This window comes from Dermacentor variabilis, chromosome 11 (genome assembly GCF_050947875.1).
Source record: "Dermacentor variabilis isolate Ectoservices chromosome 11, ASM5094787v1, whole genome shotgun sequence".
NCBI classification, from domain to species: Eukaryota; Metazoa; Arthropoda; class Arachnida; order Ixodida; family Ixodidae; genus Dermacentor; species Dermacentor variabilis.
The window spans coordinates 60986084-61007513 of NC_134578.1; the positions used below are offsets into that span (position 1 = coordinate 60986084).

General features: G+C 46.2%; 1 protein-coding gene and 1 long non-coding RNA gene across 2 annotated transcripts in view; one reads left to right on the top strand and one right to left on the bottom strand.

The window, feature by feature from the left end:
• Window positions 1-4780: 4780 nt before the first annotated feature.
• LOC142564804 (uncharacterized) overlaps window positions 4781-21430 on the top strand; it is a 49010-nt gene continuing 32360 nt past the window's right edge. The window contains exons 1-2 of the long non-coding RNA XR_012824678.1: window positions 4781-4850; window positions 7671-7745. This is a non-coding gene — a long non-coding RNA (uncharacterized LOC142564804). The remainder of the gene's footprint in view (window positions 4851-7670; window positions 7746-21430) is intronic.
• LOC142564409 (venom metalloproteinase antarease-like TtrivMP_A) overlaps window positions 21065-21430 on the bottom strand; it is a 29734-nt gene continuing 29368 nt past the window's right edge. Inside the window, exon 12 of the mRNA XM_075675403.1 lies at window positions 21065-21321. Within this exon, the coding sequence (XP_075531518.1) occupies window positions 21253-21321 (69 nt within the window). The 3' untranslated portion in view covers window positions 21065-21252. The remainder of the gene's footprint in view (window positions 21322-21430) is intronic.

Sequence of the window (21430 nt, forward strand, 5' to 3'; positions counted from 1 at the left end):
CGTATGCAAAGTTCGAACGCGGCTGTGATAGAAAAAGCGGGAATTTTCAATATTGATGGTTATCTCCTCCCCAGCACATTGTCCATTGTTCCTGCGCATTCGCGCGAAAACCGAGAAGTACGAAGCAGAGGGGGCGTTTAGGAGGTGCGAGAATTTTCGCTTCCTACGTCATGGTCCGAAGAGAGCATTGTCGGAAACAACGAGTGAGTTATTTGTGAATAGTCGCTTAGTTAACGTTGAGTCCGTGGCGAGGAAGAACCCCCGAATGTGCATTTATCACGTGTTCGAGGACACCCGGCATAAAGTGTTCACACCAGTCATGTAATATTATGCCGGAATAAGCGATTAAATTAAAAAATGCTTTCGTACCCATTACCAGATTACAGCAATGTCTAGTTCATGTATATGTACATATACAAGGTGTCCAAAGTATCGCCTACCAGGATTTCAATATGTGCAAATGCCACGTAGCTGGACAAAACCAAGCTAATGTTGTTTGCCATCGCTTGGAGATACTGAATACTTTTCTTGCATTCCGCCTAATAAAGTAATTAGTTTTAATAATTTATCAACTTTTCAAATATTATATTGAGATGAAAGGTGTCAATGAGAAAGTTGTAGAACAATATGAAAAAAAAAACGGCCGATACAGCTTTCTGTTGCTCAATACGTGCTACACAAAAGTGTATTTTCCAATGCGGAAGGAGCCCGTGAACACACGCAAGGTGCCTCGAACGGCCAGTCGTGGACAGATGAATAAAGCGTCAGAAATTATTTTTAAAGAGACCCCGGGACAATAAAATTTTTCACAAGCGCACCTACTTTCCATTATCAAGCCTGTATTTGAACGGCCACGAGTAACTGGCAGAAGCTATCAACCCGCGATAACAGCCACCTACTGAAAACTTTCACTGTATTCAGCCAGCAAGAGCAATACTTTGCCTGTGAAAACGGCGATGGCATCTGGAACTATTCCCAGCAAAATAAAATGAAATTACCTAAAACAAGCAGTAGTTATGTCCCAAGCACGAACTGAGCACCACTTTCGCGAATATTACCGACGTTGAAGTTCCACAGACACTAAAAAAAAAATGGTCGTGGCGTCGGGCAAGACATGTATGCTGTTGGCTGCTAGTGATCATGTGTGAGTCGGTTCTCAAATCATTGATGCATTGAAAAGGGAAAACATACAAAAAAACAAGCAAAACTAATTCACCGACGATGACGGTACCCCCTAATGGGAAATTTTAGCGCAACTCTATATGTGTTTTTATTTTGCGGACAATCTTTCTCGTGCGGCCCACTGCAAATTTAGCAAAGTGTGGTGCAAATGCTACGCTAATCGGGAGATCGCGAGATGCGGTACTTGGCTGAAGCGTGGGCGCGATTCACAGCAGCCGTCGCAGACAGACCTCCGCTCACGCAGCGCTTTGTTTTCACTTATGGTATCGGTGGACACGCTCGCCGTATGCCATCGGTGAACAGAGGACGGCGGGCTACGCTGGCGCCATCTTGTAGCGGTCGTCACCACAGAGCCCATCTTTTGTGACACTACGACTTTCTTCTCAAGCTTTCGCCATACACTCCACCTCCACTTTCCTCTTCGCTCTCTATTCGCTATCGCCATCTTTCATCCCACGCTGCGCTCCGCGTTCGCTATTTCACCTTTCACTGCGCTGATTCACTCCGTTACGCCGGGGTGCGACGCCGAAGCAAAACGCAGGAACGGGCGCTTGAGAGCTGAGCTCTAAAAGAAGACTAAAAACATATTTAAAAGAATGACGCATTATTCTTAGGGAGAATAGTGGGTAAAGATGTTGTTTTTGTTAACTTTAATAATTTTTAGGCAATAGTTCTTGCTGCATTGAACGCGTCTCGAAATGGCGCGAGAATCACAATAGCCGACAGGTAAAAAATAGCCCGAATAGAGTGGCTGCTCACAGCCTTTGTTATAAGGGGCGGCGTTCAATTTTTTCGCCCTGCCTAAAGATCGCTGGAGCATGAGTGTGCATGCTCTGCTGCGCCTCATTTTTTCTATAGAAGAGCCAAAACTCGATAAAGCTAGAAAAATATGTTTAGGAGCTTAATCATGCTTCATTAAAAGCTCAAAATTTGTTTTTATATGGGGAGCCAGTATATTAGAAAAGACAAGGCGCAGAAGACCAGGACTCAAGATAAAACACAAACGACAGGACCGGCGCCGGTCCTGTCGTGTGTATTTCATCTTGAATCCTGGTCTTCTGCGCCCTGCCTTTTCTAATTCAAGCATGAACCAACTAGCCCAAGCAAGAGTGTTACTTGACCGTATATTAGAGTCGTGAGTATTTAAAAAAATGATTGGACATCGTGAGTTGTACACCGCGCGCCGAGCCTCGTCCGCGGATGTGCACGGCGTGAACGAGGAGGAGAGATACGAGGAACTCTGGGGATCCTGGAACACGTAACGTGTAATGTGAACATTAGATGGCCGCCGCTGGCGGATTGGCCTGCAAAGCACTGCCTTTTAAATGATCATAAAGGCGGCATTAGAAAATCGCAAGTACCGCCAGCTCCGCAAGGCATCGCAGAGCGGCAGCACAGTCGTTAAAGTGAGAATATTCGAAAGAATCAGGTGCTCCATAGTAAGGATTCAAGAGGAAAACAATTCAGCTGGAGGAGCTTTCAAGAAGCTTGCAAGAAAACTGTATTGTAATTTTCAAGCAGACCCGACGAAGGAGCTAATATGAAGGATGTACGAATGTGTCATGCCCCCGTACTCTCAAACAATTCTCGGGCCAAAGCTGTTCCTCCGCTCCACCAAGAGGAGCACACTGTCACCCTAAGACTCAAGAAAACACTACGCTTCTAAAGGAGTGTCATCGAGCGTCTATGCAGAGGAGCTAATCCTTTTTGTCGATGGGTGGCGTTGCCATACGCTCTCCCTAGTCGAGGTTGAGTTTAAGCGGAGGAACGTTCCATAATACGAGGGATAGAATCTTAAAATACAATGAGAGGCTAATGAGATGCAATTAGCGACTCCACAAGCGAGGTATCGCTTGTGGCGTCGCGCGCTCCCACCACCGGCCAAGCAACTCGATAAAACGCAAGCGGTCGCGTGTAGGCGACTCCAGACAAGCACATACCCACATCCAAAGTACATTAACAAACTCACAGGGGGCAAGGAAAGCGACCTATGTAGGCTCTGTTCACAAACAAGGACACTCACACATACAATGTGGGAATGCACCTCGCTCACGTTTTCTCATCCCCCCGTCAGCAGCGAAACTGGTTGGACAGCCTGTATCAGTTGCGGGGACGTCGACCGACCGTTGGAACTGGTGGACTGGGCGGAGAAGGCCAAGCAGGCCCAGGGCCTCACTTGAGCCCGATCCCTCAGCCACCTCCCCCTTTCCCCTTCTCAATACGAGCACCACCACCACCACCGGAGCATAAGCGGAATATATGGTCGGGTTATGGTTGGTTTATAATAAAAAAACGAGAGATCACCGCCCAAGCACTCCGCATAGATGGTCAACCAGCGAAGCTGAAACGTGCGTCCGCGGTGTTTATAACTGGCTTGATCCTGAGGGTTCATTAAACGATGGCTTGGTAGGCTGCCTGATCCTCGGTACGCAGTTTCTGCTTGCGCTCGGCTTGCCCGAGCCTGTTCTTGTGCCCGGGATGCAGCACCTGCCCGGCGTCGACGAACTTGTTCCCGGTTCTGCTCGCGGCGGTGCTGATCGAAAACTGCCTGCTGCTCAGGGGCGCGTATGACGCGTGACCTACCCATTTCGGAGTCGGAGGGAAACTGCTGCGCGCGCGCTCGGCTGCGACGGAGAGCAACGACGTCACTACTGGTGCAGACAACCGCGTGCCTTTATTTTTTTTCGCGTATGCGCATGTGGTTGCGTCGGAGCAGTTTTCGGCGTTCAGGCGCCAGACGGACGGACGGACGGACCAATCGGCTAGCCATATACAGCTTTGCTGTAAAATGACCCGCCACCCAAGCATGGCGTTCGCGCTGCTGACCACAAGGTATGAGGTTCGATCCCCACCACGTCTGCCAAATTCTGATCGAGGCTAAAGGCAAAAACACTCGTGTATTTAGATTACGCTGCACAATAAAGAAGTCCAGGTGGTCAAAATTATTCCGGAGTCGCTCACTATATGGCATGCCTCATAATGATATCATTTTGCCACGTGAAACAGCAGAATTGTTTTTAATGTTCGAAACTCGGATCGCTGGCTTTTTTCATTTTTTGTTCCGTTTTTACGTTGCCATTATTTGTCGTCAAGTTAGCGGGGAGTTAAAAACCACTCCTTGCAATTGAAACAGCTAACCTTTGTGAACCTTTCTTTTATCACATTCAGATTGTTCGTTGTTCTCCCTGCTCTGCATGGTTTCTTATTCCGAAAGTCCACGCAGGATACCACCGACGCGGATCGCCGTCGCCGCGCCGATTTAAGCGCTAGGCGACAAGTGGCTGAAATCCGAGTTCTGCTTATGTGGCAGTACTCGGCAAGGACACCGTGAAACTATCATGTACAGATACCAGGTGCAGAGGTGAAACGTACTTGAGATGCAGGTACGACATGTTAGACAATACCTGTAGGCGACATAATAGCCTCTCATTGTATATTAAGATTCTATCCCTCGTATTATGGAACGTTCCTCCGCTTAAACTCAACCTCGACTAGAGAGAGCGTATGGCAACGCCACCCATCGACAAAAGGGATTAGCTCCTCTACATAGACGCTCGATGACACTCCTTTAGAAGCGTAGTGTTTTCTTGAGTCTTAGGGCGACAGTGTGCTCCTCTTGGTGGAGCGGAGGAACAGCTTTGGCGCGAAAATTGTTTGAGAGTACGGGGGTACGACACATTCGTACATCCTTCATTTTAGCTCCTTCGTCGGGTCTGCTTGAATATTACAATACGGTTTCCTTGCAAGTTTTTTTAAAAGCTCCTCCAGCTGAATTGTTTTCCTCTTGAGTCCTTACTATGGAGCACCTGATTCTTTTGGACATTCTCACTTTAACGACTGTGCTGCCGCTCTGCTATACCTTGTGGAGCTGGCAGTACTTGCGATTTTCTAATGCCGCCTTTATGATAATTTAAAAGGCAGTGCTTTGCAGGCCAATCCGCCAGCGGCGGCCATCTATTGTTCACACTACACGTTTCGTGTTCCAGGATCCCCGATTAACGTTTATAATTTTGCATTCACCCAACGTGACGTGTCACCTCATCAGTCTGAAGACGAGCGTTACGTGGCTGTGCTGTAAGGAATCGTGTCACAACCAGCTCATCCATGGTTTCCTTTTTGGACGTCGGGACTCAGCAGCACTTAGCCACATATTGCTCTTGAAACAGAATATGAAGAACTGTAAGAGCATGCGCATTTGCCGACTACCTTATAATCTATTACTGCTCCCGATCACTTTCCTAATAACGCACGCCTAACAGCCACGACGTCTTACATTATTTTTTATTTCGGACGTTACCCACATCGCTTTTTTTGGATTATTATTTTTGGATAATTCATAAAATGAATCCGCAGTCTTGCGGCCGACCAAATCTGATTGCAACAAATTCGAGTGGGAAATCGTTTTTGGACAAAACAAAATTTTAAAAAGATTGGTCCTGGAGGTGCGTGGTCGGACGTTCAATTTGAGATCCAAACGGGAGGACGGATAATGCGCTGGTTGTAGATAACCTGATGCATTTATTCCTGTTCGCGTGTTATAAATTTAATAAAACAATTTAATCCTCTAAAGATTGCCACTTAAGGTCTCTCTTGATGTCTCGAGAACGTTCATATCGATTATGCTTCCCCAGAAAAAAATGTGGCTGCAATAGACTGAATACACTCAAGTGGATCATTATGTACATTGTGAAACGGGTCCCACACAGGACAGACATATTTCAGTGTAGCTCTGACATAGGCATGGTATGCCTAACTCCCTTAGTCACATGATTAGGTTTTTTTGTAGAAAGCCATGGGCTCTTCGTGCCCTGCTAACAGCACTCTTAATTTGTTCTTCGGAAGCCGTAACGTCGAAATTCTTGTATTTGTCCTCTTTCCTAATTGATTGTTTAAAACGTACTGATTCTTGAACCTATTTGCCCTTTTGGTAAAGCTGACGTGAACACACTTATTGTTGTTTAGTACCATGTCATTTAGTATACACCATTCCCATACTTGATTAAGTTCTTCCTGAAGATGTGTGGAATCCACTTGTTCAGTCAAATTAGTGTGCAAAATACGAGCAATCAGCAAGCATTGTAATGTTACTCTTGATTACATCCGAAATATTATTTATTAACACAAGGAAGACAAGTGGACCCAATACAAAGCACTGGGGTACCCCTTGAAGCGACGGAAGCTAAACATGAACATGATCCACCTAAAACCACCTTCTATTTCCTTGATGTTAAATAATCCGTAATCCATCCGTAAACGGCTTTGTCAAAGTTTAAATTCTGCAACTTTTCTATTAGAAGTGAATGTGATACCACATCTAAAGCTTTTTGAAAATTCAAAAATAAAGAATCTGTTCTCTGTCGCCCAAGGCTGATGCTATATCGTGATAAAATTCAATTGTGTTGTGCATCAAATTTGTTCAGAAATCCATGTTTTCTAGAATTAAAAATCGAACTGAAGTCAGGTAATTCATTAAGGCGGAATATAGAACATAAAACTAAAGTAATGCTTAACAGTCTCGGAAGAGAACAGCAATTTACAATAGGCAGCGAGGCACTGGAAGTCGTAAGGGAATACATCTACTTAGGGCAGGTAGTGACGGCGGATCCAGATCATGAGACGGAAATAATCAGAAGAATAAGAATGGGCTGGGGTGCGTTTGGCAGGCATTCTCAGATCATGAACAGCAGGTTGCCATTATCCCTCAAGAGAAGAGTATATAACAGCTGTGTCTTACCAGTACTCACCTACGGGGCAGAAACCTGGAGGCTTACGAAAAGGGTTCTACTCAAATTGAGGACGACGCAATGAGCTATGGAAAAAAGAATGATAGGTGTAACGTTAAGGGATAGGAAAAGAGCAGATTGGGTGAGGGAACAAACGCGAGTTAATGATATCTTAGTTGAAATCAAGAAAAAGAAATGGGCATGGGCAGGACATGTAATGAGGAGGGAAGATAACCGATGGTCATTAAGGGTTACGGAATGGATTACAAGGGAAGGGAAGCGTAGCAGGGGGCGGCAGAAAGTTAGGTGGGCGGATGAGATTAAGAAGTTTGCAGGCACGGCATGGCCACAATTAGTACACGACCGGGGTTGTTGGAGAAGTATGGGAGAGGCCTTTGCCCTGCAGTGGGCGTAACCAGGCTGATGATGATGATGATAGAACATGCTCAAGTAGTTTGCAACGAATCGGTGTCAGCGAAATAGTCCTGTAATTGGACACTTCGGATGTAGAGCCACTTTTAAAATTTGGGGCAGCTTCGCACTAGTGACGCGAAGGCTGGGCAAACAGCAAAGCGGGCAGCCCCACCTAAGTTATTCTTGGTTTGGCTAAATTTATGCGCGGTTATGCTTGGAGACTCGTTTAAGTTTTCTGCATGGTTATGCTTGGAGACTCGGTCAAGTTTTCTGCGTGGTGAACTCGCTAGCCCTCAAAGATCGATGATGACTCGGTCATTAAGTATGTACAATGTGTTGTTTTATTTTCAGTACCAGTCATTTCTTTTGTTGTCCGATGGCACAGCTACACAGGGCAAAATCTTCGTCCAGCGTGTCTTCACCCCGGTAAGCCTCGCCGCCGCTTCACCGGCACGATATTCGGAATTGGGCCGAACTCGTCGCATCCCTTCTCGAGTAGCGGTGTGGCGACTTTCGCGTAGCGCTGCCTCTTCCCCGGGAGCGACGTTGTTTTTTTTTGCCGGCCCATCTCTCTCTTCGCCGGAGACCCGGTTGTTCTGTCGGCGCGGTGGCGGAGCGGGGCTGCTTTTATACCCCCGTGGTGACGTCACCGTTTAGATCAGCAACTGCGCATGCGCGGCCTCCAAACGGCGCGGCGAGGCAAAGCTACGGTGAAGTGGTGCCGGCGTGTGCGATGACGTCATCGCTCGGCAAGGTTTCGCTGCTCACGTTCGCCGGCCTTAACCCTAAGCCTAAATAGCATCGCTGTTAAAGAAGGTACAACGTTAGCAACCTTCCAGTCATAAGGAAGCGTGCCCTCATCAAGTGTTTTTATATATAACGTAAATGTAACGTGCTACTGCCTCCGAGTAATGCTTTAAAGCTCTTTGAGAGATATCGTCCGGTCCTGTCGCTTTATTTTCGCCCATGTGTTGTAACAGCTTATATATGTCATTAAATGAGAGCTCTACCTGTTCCATGGGCAAACACTGCTCTCTTCTACACTCAACCGCAACCTGTGTACGAGGGCAAAAAATAAAAGCGATTTGAAGAAGTCGTTGAAAACTGTGGCCTTATCCTGATGCTCAGTGACTGTTATACCATCATGACCTAGATTTGACGGACTAACTTTCTCGCTTCCGCATCGTTTCATATACTTCCAGCACCTCTTTTTATCAGAAAAGTCAGTAGCCAAGCCCTCAAAATATTTTCTAGCTTTTTTCGATCTTATTTTATAAAGTGCCGTCAAGTGCTTCAAGTTGTCGAAGTTATTAGGATATTTATTTTGGCTGCATCGGCAGGAAGCTCTTGTGCATTTGTGATTAGCTTAATAAGTTGCCCATTTATCGAAGACTCCTTCCTCTTTTATAAGTTATTGCTCGACACGCTCGGAATGTGACGTCGTATTAGACAAGTAATGCGCTCTTTAAACATTAACCATAGCTGATCGACGCTTGCCTCGTCTACACTACATTCAAGAGACAAAAATTGATTTTCTGGTTGAATTGATATTTAAACGTAGGTCGCTTTACTGTAAAACGTGATTCTCCTGGAGTCGCATGTCTCTGTTTTAATAGTAGCTTTACTTAGTGACTACAGCATTGTAGTCGCTAATACCAGGAATAACATCTGCTTCGGTAATAACATCGGGGGTATTACAGAGCAAGAAGTCCAGACTGTTGTTACCTCGCGTGGGCTTTGAAACGTATTGCATGAGGCCAAGCACGTCAGTCAACACTTTAAATTTACAAGAGTGGCTGCATTAGACTTTAAAACAGAAGTGCCATTAGTCCACTTAGCGTCCGGCAAATTAAAGTCACCCGCAAGTACGACACAATCTTTAGAAAAAGCGCAGGCAATATTTCTCAGCCCACGTATAGCGCTTGTATAAAAAAAACAGGAGGACGACAAAAAGCACCAACAGCAAAACTAGAACGGTCACTCTGCATTATGCGACACCAAACAGATTCAGTTTCATTGTTATGAATAAATATTTCCTCGGACCACAAGGGAATCCCTCACTAGAATGAAAACACCGCCACCATGTTCTGACCGGTCTTTCCGATGTGCCTGAAGATTAGGTGGCAACGTCTCAGAGTTCAAAAGTGTTTTATCAAGCCAATATTCTGACCAAATGACTATGTCAGCGTTTACTGACTTGATAAGGCCATCCAGATCATCAATGATATTTTTCACACTACGGCAGTTCCTAATCAACAAAACAACACCACGGGCATTTCGAGGCTTCTTTTTTTTTCTCTTTTTGGGCGTGTAACGAGTGCCCTACTTTCACGACGTCTTGGGCATCGGTATCCCAAGCATAAGTTTTAGCATCGATGGTAAGCTCATCAAAAGAAGGTTTCACAGCGTGGCCATCCTCGTTTTTTGCTTTTGCTCATTTCCATAAGTGCTTTCTTTCTTCACGCACCTCTTGTGAACAGTTGTCACTAAGTGATAAGCCGGAATCTTTTACCTTTTAGACATTCCTGGAAAGCTCCGCATTTTCTTGGAAGTAATAACGCCGTAGAAAGACCGGCCTGCTCTTGCCTCGCTTCTTCTTTCCAATGCGGTGAATGCTCTCAACACTTGTTAATGTGACACCAATTTTAGAAACAAAACATACTCTAGAGCTACTTTACGCTGTGATTCAGTCGTCTCACTGGTACTTTGTCGCAGCCCATAGATGATCAAGTTATTACGCCTGCTTCTGTTTCCAAGATTATTTGGCTTCGCTTGCATTCTAACCATGCTAGTCGATATGTGTTCCACCGCTTTCTCACAACGTCCAATTTGTGCAACACTCCCGTCAAGACACTTTAGCTCGCTTTCTATTGAATCCAATCTCTGATCCGTAGAGCAATGTACCTGTAAAGCTTCTTGACAATTTTTCCCATCATCTGAAATAATTCCCACAGCGGCCGCATTTCGATGGGGGCGAGACGTGAAAACACCGGTATACTCAAATTTAGGTGCATGTTAAAGAGCTCCAGGTAGTCCAAATTTCCGGAGTCCCCCACTACGGCGTGTATCCTAATCAGAGTAGTTTTGACACGTAAAACGCTGTAATTTCATTTTCATTTATTTCTTTTTGACCTTTAAGCAGCTTTGTCATATCAGGATTGTTACGACCTAGGTTTATTTCAATATCTTCGCTCAGCGGCGGGTCCAAATTAGACACGGCATTAATACACTCCGCCACTACCTCACAAAAGGCTTTTGGGCAAGGCAACACCACCAGGCACCGAATACCCATGATGCATTTGGAAGAGAAATGTTTTTTACTAACCTGACGAACGAAGAAGAGCAGATTATTGCGTGGCCGCATACCACTGGTGCCGCCTTGCCCAATGCTGAAAAAAAAAAGTTGGGGACGCGGTTAGAGGCCTCGCCTGTTACTGTTGATTTGGTTGCCTAGTTCACACCGGCGGAAATTGAAACTTCAACAGGCCAACAAATTCTTTAAAGTCAATCTGTGCAGCGGTATTCCGGCCTACGCTCACTGGCTTCAACTGGGAGTGTCACGGGCACCAAGTTTTGCGGTGACCATCCGTCTGTTGACAAATCCGTGCACAAGGCAAGGATATGCAGAACGAATAGCAGATGATTGCGTGGTCGCATGCCAGCGCTGCCGCCTTGCCCAATATTCTTAATGGCTCAATGTGCTGCGTGATAACTGTGCATAGCAACAGGCCTGAAGGCGCCGTCGTCACTTTGCGATGTCTGCGGCAGAGGCGGCATGCGTTACCGAAATTGCGGCTCCTGTGCCTAGAAGTGCTAGCGTTGTTACTCCTTCAACGAGCACGTCAATCACGTTACGAGGGGAAATCGGAGGCCTTGAAGATTTCGCAGGACACGCAGTTCTCGTCTTCCGTACTGTGTTAACTAGTTTTGCTGGGGACGAGTGGTAGGCCGACGGCTCATTAGCAACGGTCTACCCACCCTGCACAGCCCGCGTCTTCATTGAAGAGGAACTTTCTGTTATTGATTTTTTTTGTTCTCGCCTCTTGTTCTCGCGACGTCATCTTGGGATGGGATTATCTTTGAAGCCATCATGCAGTCATTGACTAGGCCCGTGCCGAGGTGGCCTTCCTTCCTGTTTGTGACAGACCATTTGGAGTGGCAAGGAGGGGAAGGTGGTCGACGACTGGCGAAAGCGGATTCGTTCAATCGGCTCATAGAATCGAAAGGCAAATCAGGTGATCAAGCGCGTTGAAACTTCCTTGGCGGGTAACTCAAAGTTGGTTGCCGGCAAAAGAGCACCACGGGGACAACAATGCCGCATGAGTGAAAAATTGGCCGGTTGTGTAGTTGTAAATCGGCAAGGTGTGCACCATGGGTCTTGCGCGCGGGGATACTATGGCACCAACACGGCGGGAGACGGTGATGTTTATTACGTTGGTTTATGGAACGCGGCACGGGTCGGCGTTACGGGCACCGTAGCGACCTGCGCATAGCGGATTGGTGCAGGAACAGGAGTGCTCTGAAAGGCAGTGAGAGTGCACTCAGCGACTTGTTTCTCGAAAGTGTGCCGCAGCGGAGGCGTCAACGAAGAGGAAGAAGTCTATTGCGTCAGAGACATCAATGAAATTTTACGGGTCATCTCTGCGACTTCAGCGAAGACTCATCAGGGGCAACAGTCAAGCCAGAGAGACAGCCCACGAATGAATTGCGCTTGGCGAGTCGCTGCTTGCGCAACTCTGGCAAAGGGTAAGTACTTCAAACATAGTGCTGGGGTTCTTTGCCAACAGCATCTGAAAGGCATTGTCATCTACCCCCTTTAAAATATGCCTGATCTTGTCACTTTCCGCCATTGTCGCGTCAAAACGCTTGCAGAGGTTCATGACATCCTCGATATATCTTGTGAATGTCTCACAGCTCTGCTGCGCTCGCTCTCGCTAACGCTATTTGACGAGAAGCTTGTGGACCGCAGGCCGCCCGTACACCTCTGTGAAGCTCGTCTTGAACTCCACTTAAGTCGATAAGCCAGGTTCGTGGTTGCCGTACCACAATTTTGCAACGTCGCTCAGATAGGATATGGCGTTCAGTTTCGTAGCCTCTTCCCACTTGTTGTGGCTTCTCACCCTTTCATACGAGGCGAGCCAGTCCTCCACGTCATGGTCTCCTATTCAAGTTTCGAGGCATATCCTGAACTAGCATTACATGCAACAAGGTTTATTAGAGTCGCCCAGCGATAGCAAGGAACACAGCGGCAGCAGGGATAGCTCAACTGGACGGGCGAAATGGGTGTGCGGCACTAGATGACGGCAGAACATTCTAGTGCGGTTCTTCTTTCTTACACTTATAAACACGGTGTGCAGTGGTTGAAAAGCCGTGCAAAATGGGTGTTAAGTAACTGTGACAGTGCACGGCGTCCTAGATGTGTTTGGCCTGCGAGACCAGCGGGCAGCGGCTGCCTACAGGCGCTGCTCGATCTCAGAGGCTATACGTTAAAAATATTTGCTCCACGGCGGAGGAACAGAACGCCTTCGCACTATCGAGCTATTGGTTGGCTGATATACACCGCAGCCTCCAATTCGCGGACAATGTCTTGTGAGGCAGAGTATAGTTGATGGCTCTGTTCTCTGCAAGATTACGCAATGAAACAACAAATGAAACCTACTGCTACTAATACAAGGCTTGAAGCGCATCACTCCTTAAAGAGAACAGCGTTCCAGATGCGTTCAGCTATTCGCATACATTGGCAGTCATAATCGATGGTTTCTGGACAATTTTATGACATTTGTGAACTTTTCATTCATGTTTTCATTGCGTTCTTTTTATTCCGGGTAGGGTTTCCGTCCTTTTATTTTTGCTAGGATGTGGTAGCCACTTACGCCCGTCACAACAGTATTTCCTGGTGAACGTCACTATAAACTTTGAGCGTAGTAGCGTTTTAGTTTCGTACTTGAAGTGCAGCATCCTTTAGAACCTAGGCCATAGGCCATTAGTTATTCTTCATGAAATAATATCACATATGCCAGACTTTTGTCGAGTTTAAACTGATTGATCACAAAAAAGAAGGGAGATAATGTTACGAGCAGCTCCTGGAGCCTGCACTAAGGAAAACCAAGGCCGTCGTTGCAGCCAGAGCGTCAGCATGGAGATCCGCACACTTTGTTGTTCCTGTTAACAGTGGACGGCGCTGTAGACGTGCCACGATAAGTAGAACATAACTAACAAACGACTGAAATAGAAATGAGGCGCTGTTACAATTGCAAGGACGTAATGTTTTACAGGATAACATTTATGCTCTTTTTGATACGGGTAAACCGTTACTGCAAGTAAAATAAGACAGTCAACCCTTGCAGTTTCCAGTTTTAAGGTTATTTATTGATTTGGTTTTTTTAACGATGACGACGAAAAGATACTGCACTGATTAAGTGACAGTCTCAGCCGGGCAACTTCATTTATGAAAAATAAAACGATCGCAGCGCTTCCCTCGTATGCAATCTCAATTTCAGTGAATCATAGAACTGGTTGGCATTCACCGCATCAGTGTATCTTCTTCGAGGGCTTCTCTGTACAGAAACCTTGAATGCACGCCTGCAAAAGGACAGCTAGTTAATGCAATAAGCCATGCTAAATAATGAGGGGCTATATATCGTTTAGTAAATTTTACTCGTCGTCTCACATTTCACATTCTTGGTTTTAGACATCGCTTTCACTGCCAGTAACAACAAAAAAAAAAAAAAAAGAAAAACAACCGCCACGCGTAGAAGTTCATAGGAATGGGCGAAGAGGGTAATGTGTTTCTGATGTTTCTGAGATGCAGTAATGAAGGAACCTTTTTTTTGCCTCTTTAATTACATACACCTTAGAGGTAGAAGTGTGGCTTTGTGGCCTTAAGTACGTAACGTAGAACCAATGTTCGGCCGGTGCTACCCAAGAACTCCTGTAAAGATACATTTTCCATTGTGCAGTACGCCAACTTTGCAAGCGTGTAATTTGAATTGTCCTTTTTTTTTGCTTTTTTGACGGAGCAGCCAACACTGCTAAGTGGTGCCAAGGAGAACTCAAGAACCGCATCGTCGCCCTTTCACAGCTGCGTAGACGTTTTAATTGAAGTCTGCCTAAATGCGATCACTGTGAACGCATCTAGCTGAATGAAAAGCTTTTAAAGTTCTTTCATTATTTCCAACGGCTGTGTTTATACTGACCGCAATGGTACCACGTGAACGTGCCCCGCCTAACAAGCTAGATAGAAGAAGACAGCATCGCGCCTGGATAGCACACATGGTCTTACCTAAGGCGATGTTAAACAAGCGGGAGCATGCCTACGTTGTATGCATACGCTGAACTTTTGAATTAGGCTGCAATACGAACCACTAAAAAACCATAACGGTTCAGAGGGACAGCAAATGGGAAGTATAATATAACACTGCTGCTCATAATAGTAAATATATTAAAGACACTATGGTTTATGAACGTGCCTAAGAGGGACCTCAGGGGTCTTCGTGTTGAGGCAATAGAAAGATTTCTCAAATAATATTTTGACATAGGCCCGCTCACTCTATCTCACACAACCTTGCCCATCCACAAACTCACGTATATGCAATACATAGATACAGGTTGGTTAGAGTTGGATGACAAAGATTATCTTCCTTTCTCTTCAAAGCGTATGTTCCAGCGCCTCTACGTCTTTGTACACCATATGTCCAGTGTAGACCACTTGTCCTCTTGGATTGTAAAAGCAACGCATAATGCATGCGGTCTGGAACCATTCATACTAGGAATCGGGGAAAGACATATTGAAATTCAGTATTGCAAGGAGCTCGATGTTTTCACCAAAGCTGAATATTTTATGCGGGGAATTTGTTGAAGTACAAAATCAGAAGTTCTCACCGGGTCAGCGGTAACATTCTGTTCATGAGGAAATAACTTCTGGCAATAAACTTATGGCGTCACCTCCATGCCAGGGTATTTTTTCGTTACGTTGCACACCTTTTTAGCATTAACTTTCCAGCGTGAAGGCTTCACACGGCTTTAAAAAAATACAAATACATGTATGACACCTATATAAACCAGCTACAAGATGCGTTGCATGATTGACCTTCCGACTAATGATAGCGTCACGCATGCATTATATCGCTTTTCGCGGGCTAGTATCACTGTTATAATGTTATCGTCTGACACATGACGCGCCTACTGTACCAGAAAGTTCTTTCGGAAATTTCACGAACCGGATTATCAAGCGATAGCCACGATTACCAACGAAACGATGACCAAGCCTTGGTCACCGAATGTCTATGACGTTGTGCCGCTGTGGCCAGGTCACTGGTTGAATTCCGACCACAACGGCTGCATTTCGTTGGAGGCGAAATTCAAATACCTTCGTGTACTGTGCAATGGGTGCACCTGAGAGAACACGTGGTGGTCGAAATCAATTCAGCGTCGCACACTAGGCATGCCTTATAGTGACAGCCTAGTTCTCGCACGTAAAAATAAAATAAAAAAAAAACTCCAGAAGTTTTTTTTTTAGAGCGGACAGGTTCTGCTTTATGTTTAAATATGGGTGAACAAACTTTCCCTCACTGATGCAACAAGACTACTGGCTAACCAGATGTACATGTTTTCCGTACTGACAGACACTGCATGAGTGACATGACACAAAAATTCCAGCGCAATGACTCTCGTTCAGGTGCATTGCTAGTCGTTCAACGGCGCTGCGGCTTGCGTTATCAACAAGATCGACCGGCTGTAGAAAGTTATTGCCGAATTCGCTATGATTACGTAGAAAATTAGAGGAGGGGCTTCCCCAGTGAGTTCAGATTGGCCGACCTTGCGCGCTGCTATTTCCTGTGCACAAGTTAACTAAATGAACAGTTAGTTTGTTAACTCGCATTCTTGGCTGCATTTCTCGTTCTTCGTCGTGACTACGGCCGTCAAACTACCGAAAAAAATAACCGAGGCCACCTAAGCATTTCTGATTAGTTGTCAATCGAAAGCGTTAATGTCCAATTGAAAGCCTCTGTCCTTCCAGTTATGAACTCCTCGCGTGCAAGCGAGCGCGTTGAGACGCCTGGGGCGTTTTCGTTTGGCCTTACCGAGGCGCAGTTAGAACGAGACGACAGCTTGCGCGTATGGCTTGCGCGGACAAGGAACGTGTGGATGGCACACGTTTCCGACAGCGAGAGGGAAGGTGACTTGGCATCGCGGTGATGCCCTCTCCCCTCGCTCAGCACCTGGCGCGCTAATACGGCAGTATGTATTCTCTTTCGCCCGCTCTGCTCCCTCGAGGCTCCGTCGGGGCACGCTTGCGAGGTGGCGTCGCAGCCAATGGGAATTTGCCTGCCATATTCTGCTACACGTGACAGGCGCCGGCTTTCTCGCTCAACGAGCCATTTGACGGTTTCACATCAGAAAGCTCACAAGATGGTTGCTAGTGTTTAACTCAAACGTTTCAGAGATAACTGCGGTGCAGGATAGGCGCTTTCGTTCCCGGTTTTGAGCCCGCCCAGTCACTTGGGAGTCTGAGGTCCTGCTTCCTCCATGACATTTCAGTGTAAAGGATTTTTATAGCGTTATAGTTCAAACTACTACCCCCTTCTCCAAAGCTCTAGTGCTCACCCACTTTCTAAGCGTGCAGAAGTGAAGCCGAATCCCCAGCGGCACGCCGAGCGAGGCACCGGCACCGGTGTTCTCAAGGCCACGTTGTGGTAGGTGCCGCAGGTTTAGGTTGTGACGGGCTGGTTCCATCGGAAGCCATGGCTGAGAAGACGACGGTGCGGCAGCTTCGGAGCTCCGTGGCGAGGACGGGGAACTTTCCGCCTCCACCACAATGTTACGCGAAGGACGAGTCAGTAAGACGAGCAACTATTTACAGGTTAACAGCGGTTGCAGCGCTGCCCAAATATATTCACAGCGCGAGCCCAGTTTGTTTGTCCTCCTCTTTTCTAGAGTGATGATGCCCACGCGCCTTGTTCAAACAAGCAAATATCACACGCGTGTAGCCGTATTAAACGCTATCTGGTTAAGCCTGTTATGCGCGACGCGGTGGCAAACGCTTGCGCCTCTTCACCTATGATGACTATGCAAAACGCCGAAATGTTTGAAATCCGAAACGCGTAACTTGGAGGCGAGTTGGTGCCGCGCTCTAGTCTCGCACTTATGACGATTTGTTGGCACCACCTTTGAAAGGGGGCTGTGACAAATATTCACCTAGCCTGCTTGAGTTAGTCAGGCATGATATACATACTTTTCACTCTAGCTTTTTAGGTCGATATCCTTATATGTCCCATGAAACCGAAAATCCGGCGAGCGTCCGGCGGTAACATCGAATGGCAAAAAAATCCACGTGACGAAGTGACCACGTCACGTTCCCGGTGCTGGTGCTACTGTGACTTGCACTGCGTACTCCCACGGTGAACAGCCACGGCGTCGGACGGACGCCGTGGCGCACTACCAAAGTTAGATTAAGGTGGATTAAAATGGATTAAGACGGACTAAAATGAGTTAAGGTGGATTAAGTTTGGTACGAGTTAGAGCAAGGGGGATTAAGGTGGAGCTTTAATTATTAATGGAAACTTAGACAAGTGCTAATACTTTCGCATTGAAATCACGTTAGGAGACTTGAGTGACTGTCAGTTTTTGTATACATCTCTTTAATCTTTTTTCTTCCTGGAAGCTTCTCTATCTACCTCGTAGTACTATACATATGCCTGTAACAGATTATATCGTGTCAACTCCCTTCCCTTTTTTCTTCTCACAAATACACTAAACCTTTCTTGCTTATTTCAACTGCTGACCGGTTGATGCTTCAGTCCACCTTAAATCCATGTGCGCTGGGAGGGTGTGCGTTGCCTACCAATCTCACTGGATGAGTTCCTTCGCATTCCATTACGATGTGCTCAGTGGCCTCCTGGTTTCTGCTGCAGTATATGCATACCCCACCTTGTTACGAATATTTGGCACGGTATGTTTTTGTTCTTAGACAAGCGGCTCGAGCCTCAAATAGCAAGGAACTTCCCTTTGTGTTATCGTACCGATTTTCTCTTCTAATTTCTTTTTTCTCAGTCTTGTAAGTCTCAATGCTCTTTTTTGTTTCCATCCTTTGCATCCAATTCACTGTCTATGTTTCTCTCACATTCTTGCTGATGACTCCTGGTTGTCTATTTAGACTTTACGCTGTACCTGGGTGCCAACTTTCTTGACCTTTTCCTCTATCCTGTGTTCATGCTTTTCAGGTACAGATACTCGTGCACATTAGGCGCCCATTTATTTCAAATCATTTTCCTTGGTATTTCTTCAGAATTAATTTTGCTCTGGTGGGGTGCTTCTCTAACTTCAAACGATGCCTAACCCATATCGCCCTGCGCTGCCTCATTCGTGGATTTGCCGTGGGCTCCCAAAGCCAAACGGCCTACCGATCTTTGGTTAACTTAGAGCCGTGACAAGATATCCGACTTTATGCACAGAATGGCAGTGGCGAACGTTAGCGCTGGCACCGTTACCCCTTTCCAGATTTCACGCATCACCTAATATTTATTGTGGCCCGAATATTCCCTCTGGACGCACTGCGCGATTCGGCGGCGTGGCCACGAAATCCGCGCATACTCACTGGCACATGCGCTGTGACCCAAGTCGGCGTGAAAGAGGTTTAGTGAAGAGCAGCACATAAGCATTGACCCCCTGTGCACATGCATCTTCTGACAAACAACCGTAATAAAGAACTCTACAATTACGAAACACAGTAGGGGGCGCTACCCCTGCTCTTCAGCTTCAGGTCTCTGAGTTTTGCTCTATGTCATAGAGCACGTCAGAGGCACCAATGAAATCCGACGGGCCACCTCCTCGCGAACAAACTGCTTGATCGGCGTCATCAGCAAAGAGTCATCGGGGTCAACAGTCAAGCCAGAGAGAGCCTACCAGTCAATTATGCGTGGCGAGCCACTGCTTACGCAGGTCATCATAGCTCTGGCAGAGGGTCACTACTTCGGGCACTGTGCTGGGGTCCTTTACGAACACCATCTGAAATGCAACGTCATGAATACCCTTAAAAATGTGCCTGATCTGGTCGCCTTCCGCCATTGTCGCGTAGACATGCTTGCTGATATCCATGACACCACCGATATAACTTGCGAATGTCTCACTGCTCTGCAGCGCTCGTTGAAGACTGCAGGACACCCAAACACGTCTGCGAAGCTCGTCTGGAACACCATCTAAGTCGACGGGTGAGGTTTGTGGTTGCGGTACCGCAAGTTCGCAACGTCGCTCAGATAGAACATGGCGTTTTTCAATTTAGTAACCTCGACCCACTTGGTGTGGTTTCTCACCCTTTCGTAGGAGGCGAGTCAGTCCTCTACGTCATGGTCTCCTATTCTGCAGAAAATGGCAGGGTCGCGCTGACGTAATGCACCCGAGCGGACGATGGCAGGCATCGTGGCCGTTGAACGCGGTGACGGGTCTTCCATCACGAAGTAAATAGATGGCAGAGTCATGTTGCAAAATTAGAAGTTTCAAGGCATACCATGAACCTACACTAAATGCGACGAGGTGTATTGGAGTCACCCAGCGATACCGAGAAACAGCGGCAGCAACGATAGCTCAGCTGGACAGGCGAAGTGGCAGAGCTACACGCTATGGCGACGGAGTTTTCTAGTGCCGTTCTTCTTTCTTACACTTCAACGAGTTTGTGTAGTGGTTGAAAACACGTGGAAAATGGCTCTTAAGTAACCAAGGCTGTGCAGGGCGTGCTGGATGTTTTTGGACTCTAGCAGCAGCCGGTGGCGTCTATATACAGATACAGGTGCTGCTTAGTCGCAGAGGCTATACATTGCGAATGTTTGTTCCACTACGTAGGAACAGAAAACCTTCGAATTATCCCGCTCCTGCTTGGCTGACATGCACCTCAGCCTCCACTTCGCTGACAATACATTGTGAGAGAGAGAATAGCTAATGGATCTGTTCTCTGCAGGATTACGCAACGAAACAATAAACGCAACCTAAATATCGTCACTGCTACAAATATAAGCCTTGAAGCGTATCACTCCTTTAATTAAGAGCAGAGCTCTCCAGATGCGTTCAGCTATTCGCTTACATTGGCTGTCATGGTCGACGGTTTATACTCAGTTTTGTGGCCTGTGAACTTTTCATTCTTGCTTTCGTTGTGCTCTTTTTATTTCGGGTAGGGTTTCCGTCATTTTATCTTTGCTACGACGTGGTAGCCACTTACCCCCGTCACAACAGTATTGCTTGGTGAACGTCACCATTAACTCTGGAAGCGCAGTAGCGTTTTAGTTGTGTATTGATGTGCAGCGTCCTTTAGATACGATGTTATTTCGAGCTTAGGGAACCTAGGCGACAGAGCATCAGTTATTATTTATAAAATAATATCACATGTGCTATTTTTTGTCGCGTTGAAACTAATTGACCACAAGCTCATTTAGCGAAGAACTGGTGCCCGAAAAATAGGGGAGATAATGTTACAAGTAGCTCCTGGAGCCTAATTAAGTCAGGGAAACCAAGGCCGTCGTTAGCTAGAGGGTGGAGACCCTCACACTTTGTTGTTCCCGTTAATTACGGACTACAATGCACACGTGTCACGATATGTAAAACAGAACTAAGAAACAATTGAAAGAGAAAAAATGCGGGCGTTGTTATAAATCCAAGGATTTAATGCCTTACAGAATAACTTTTATGAAGTTTTTCTTGCGGGTAACTGGTTACCGCAAGTAAGATAACATAGATAACCCGTGCAGTATCCAGTTTCAACTTTATTTATTCATCAGTTTTGTTCTTTAATGACCAAAAGCAAAAGTTACTGCACTAATTAAGTGATACTATTAGCCGGACAACTTCACTGGTGAAAAAATAAAAGGATCACAGTTTTCAAGTGTTCATTACTGTATGTTATCTCAATTTCAGCGAATTATAGAACTGGTAGGCAGTGAACACATCATTGTCCTGTTTCTGAATCTGGGGGCTTCTTCAGTGGCGTCTCAGTACAGAAGCCTTGTATGCACGCCTGAAAAAGGATATATAGTTAAGAAATGCAATGAGACATATATATGGTCTAGTGAAGCGCAATTTTACCCATCGTCTCACATTTCACATTGGTGGTTTCAGACACCGCT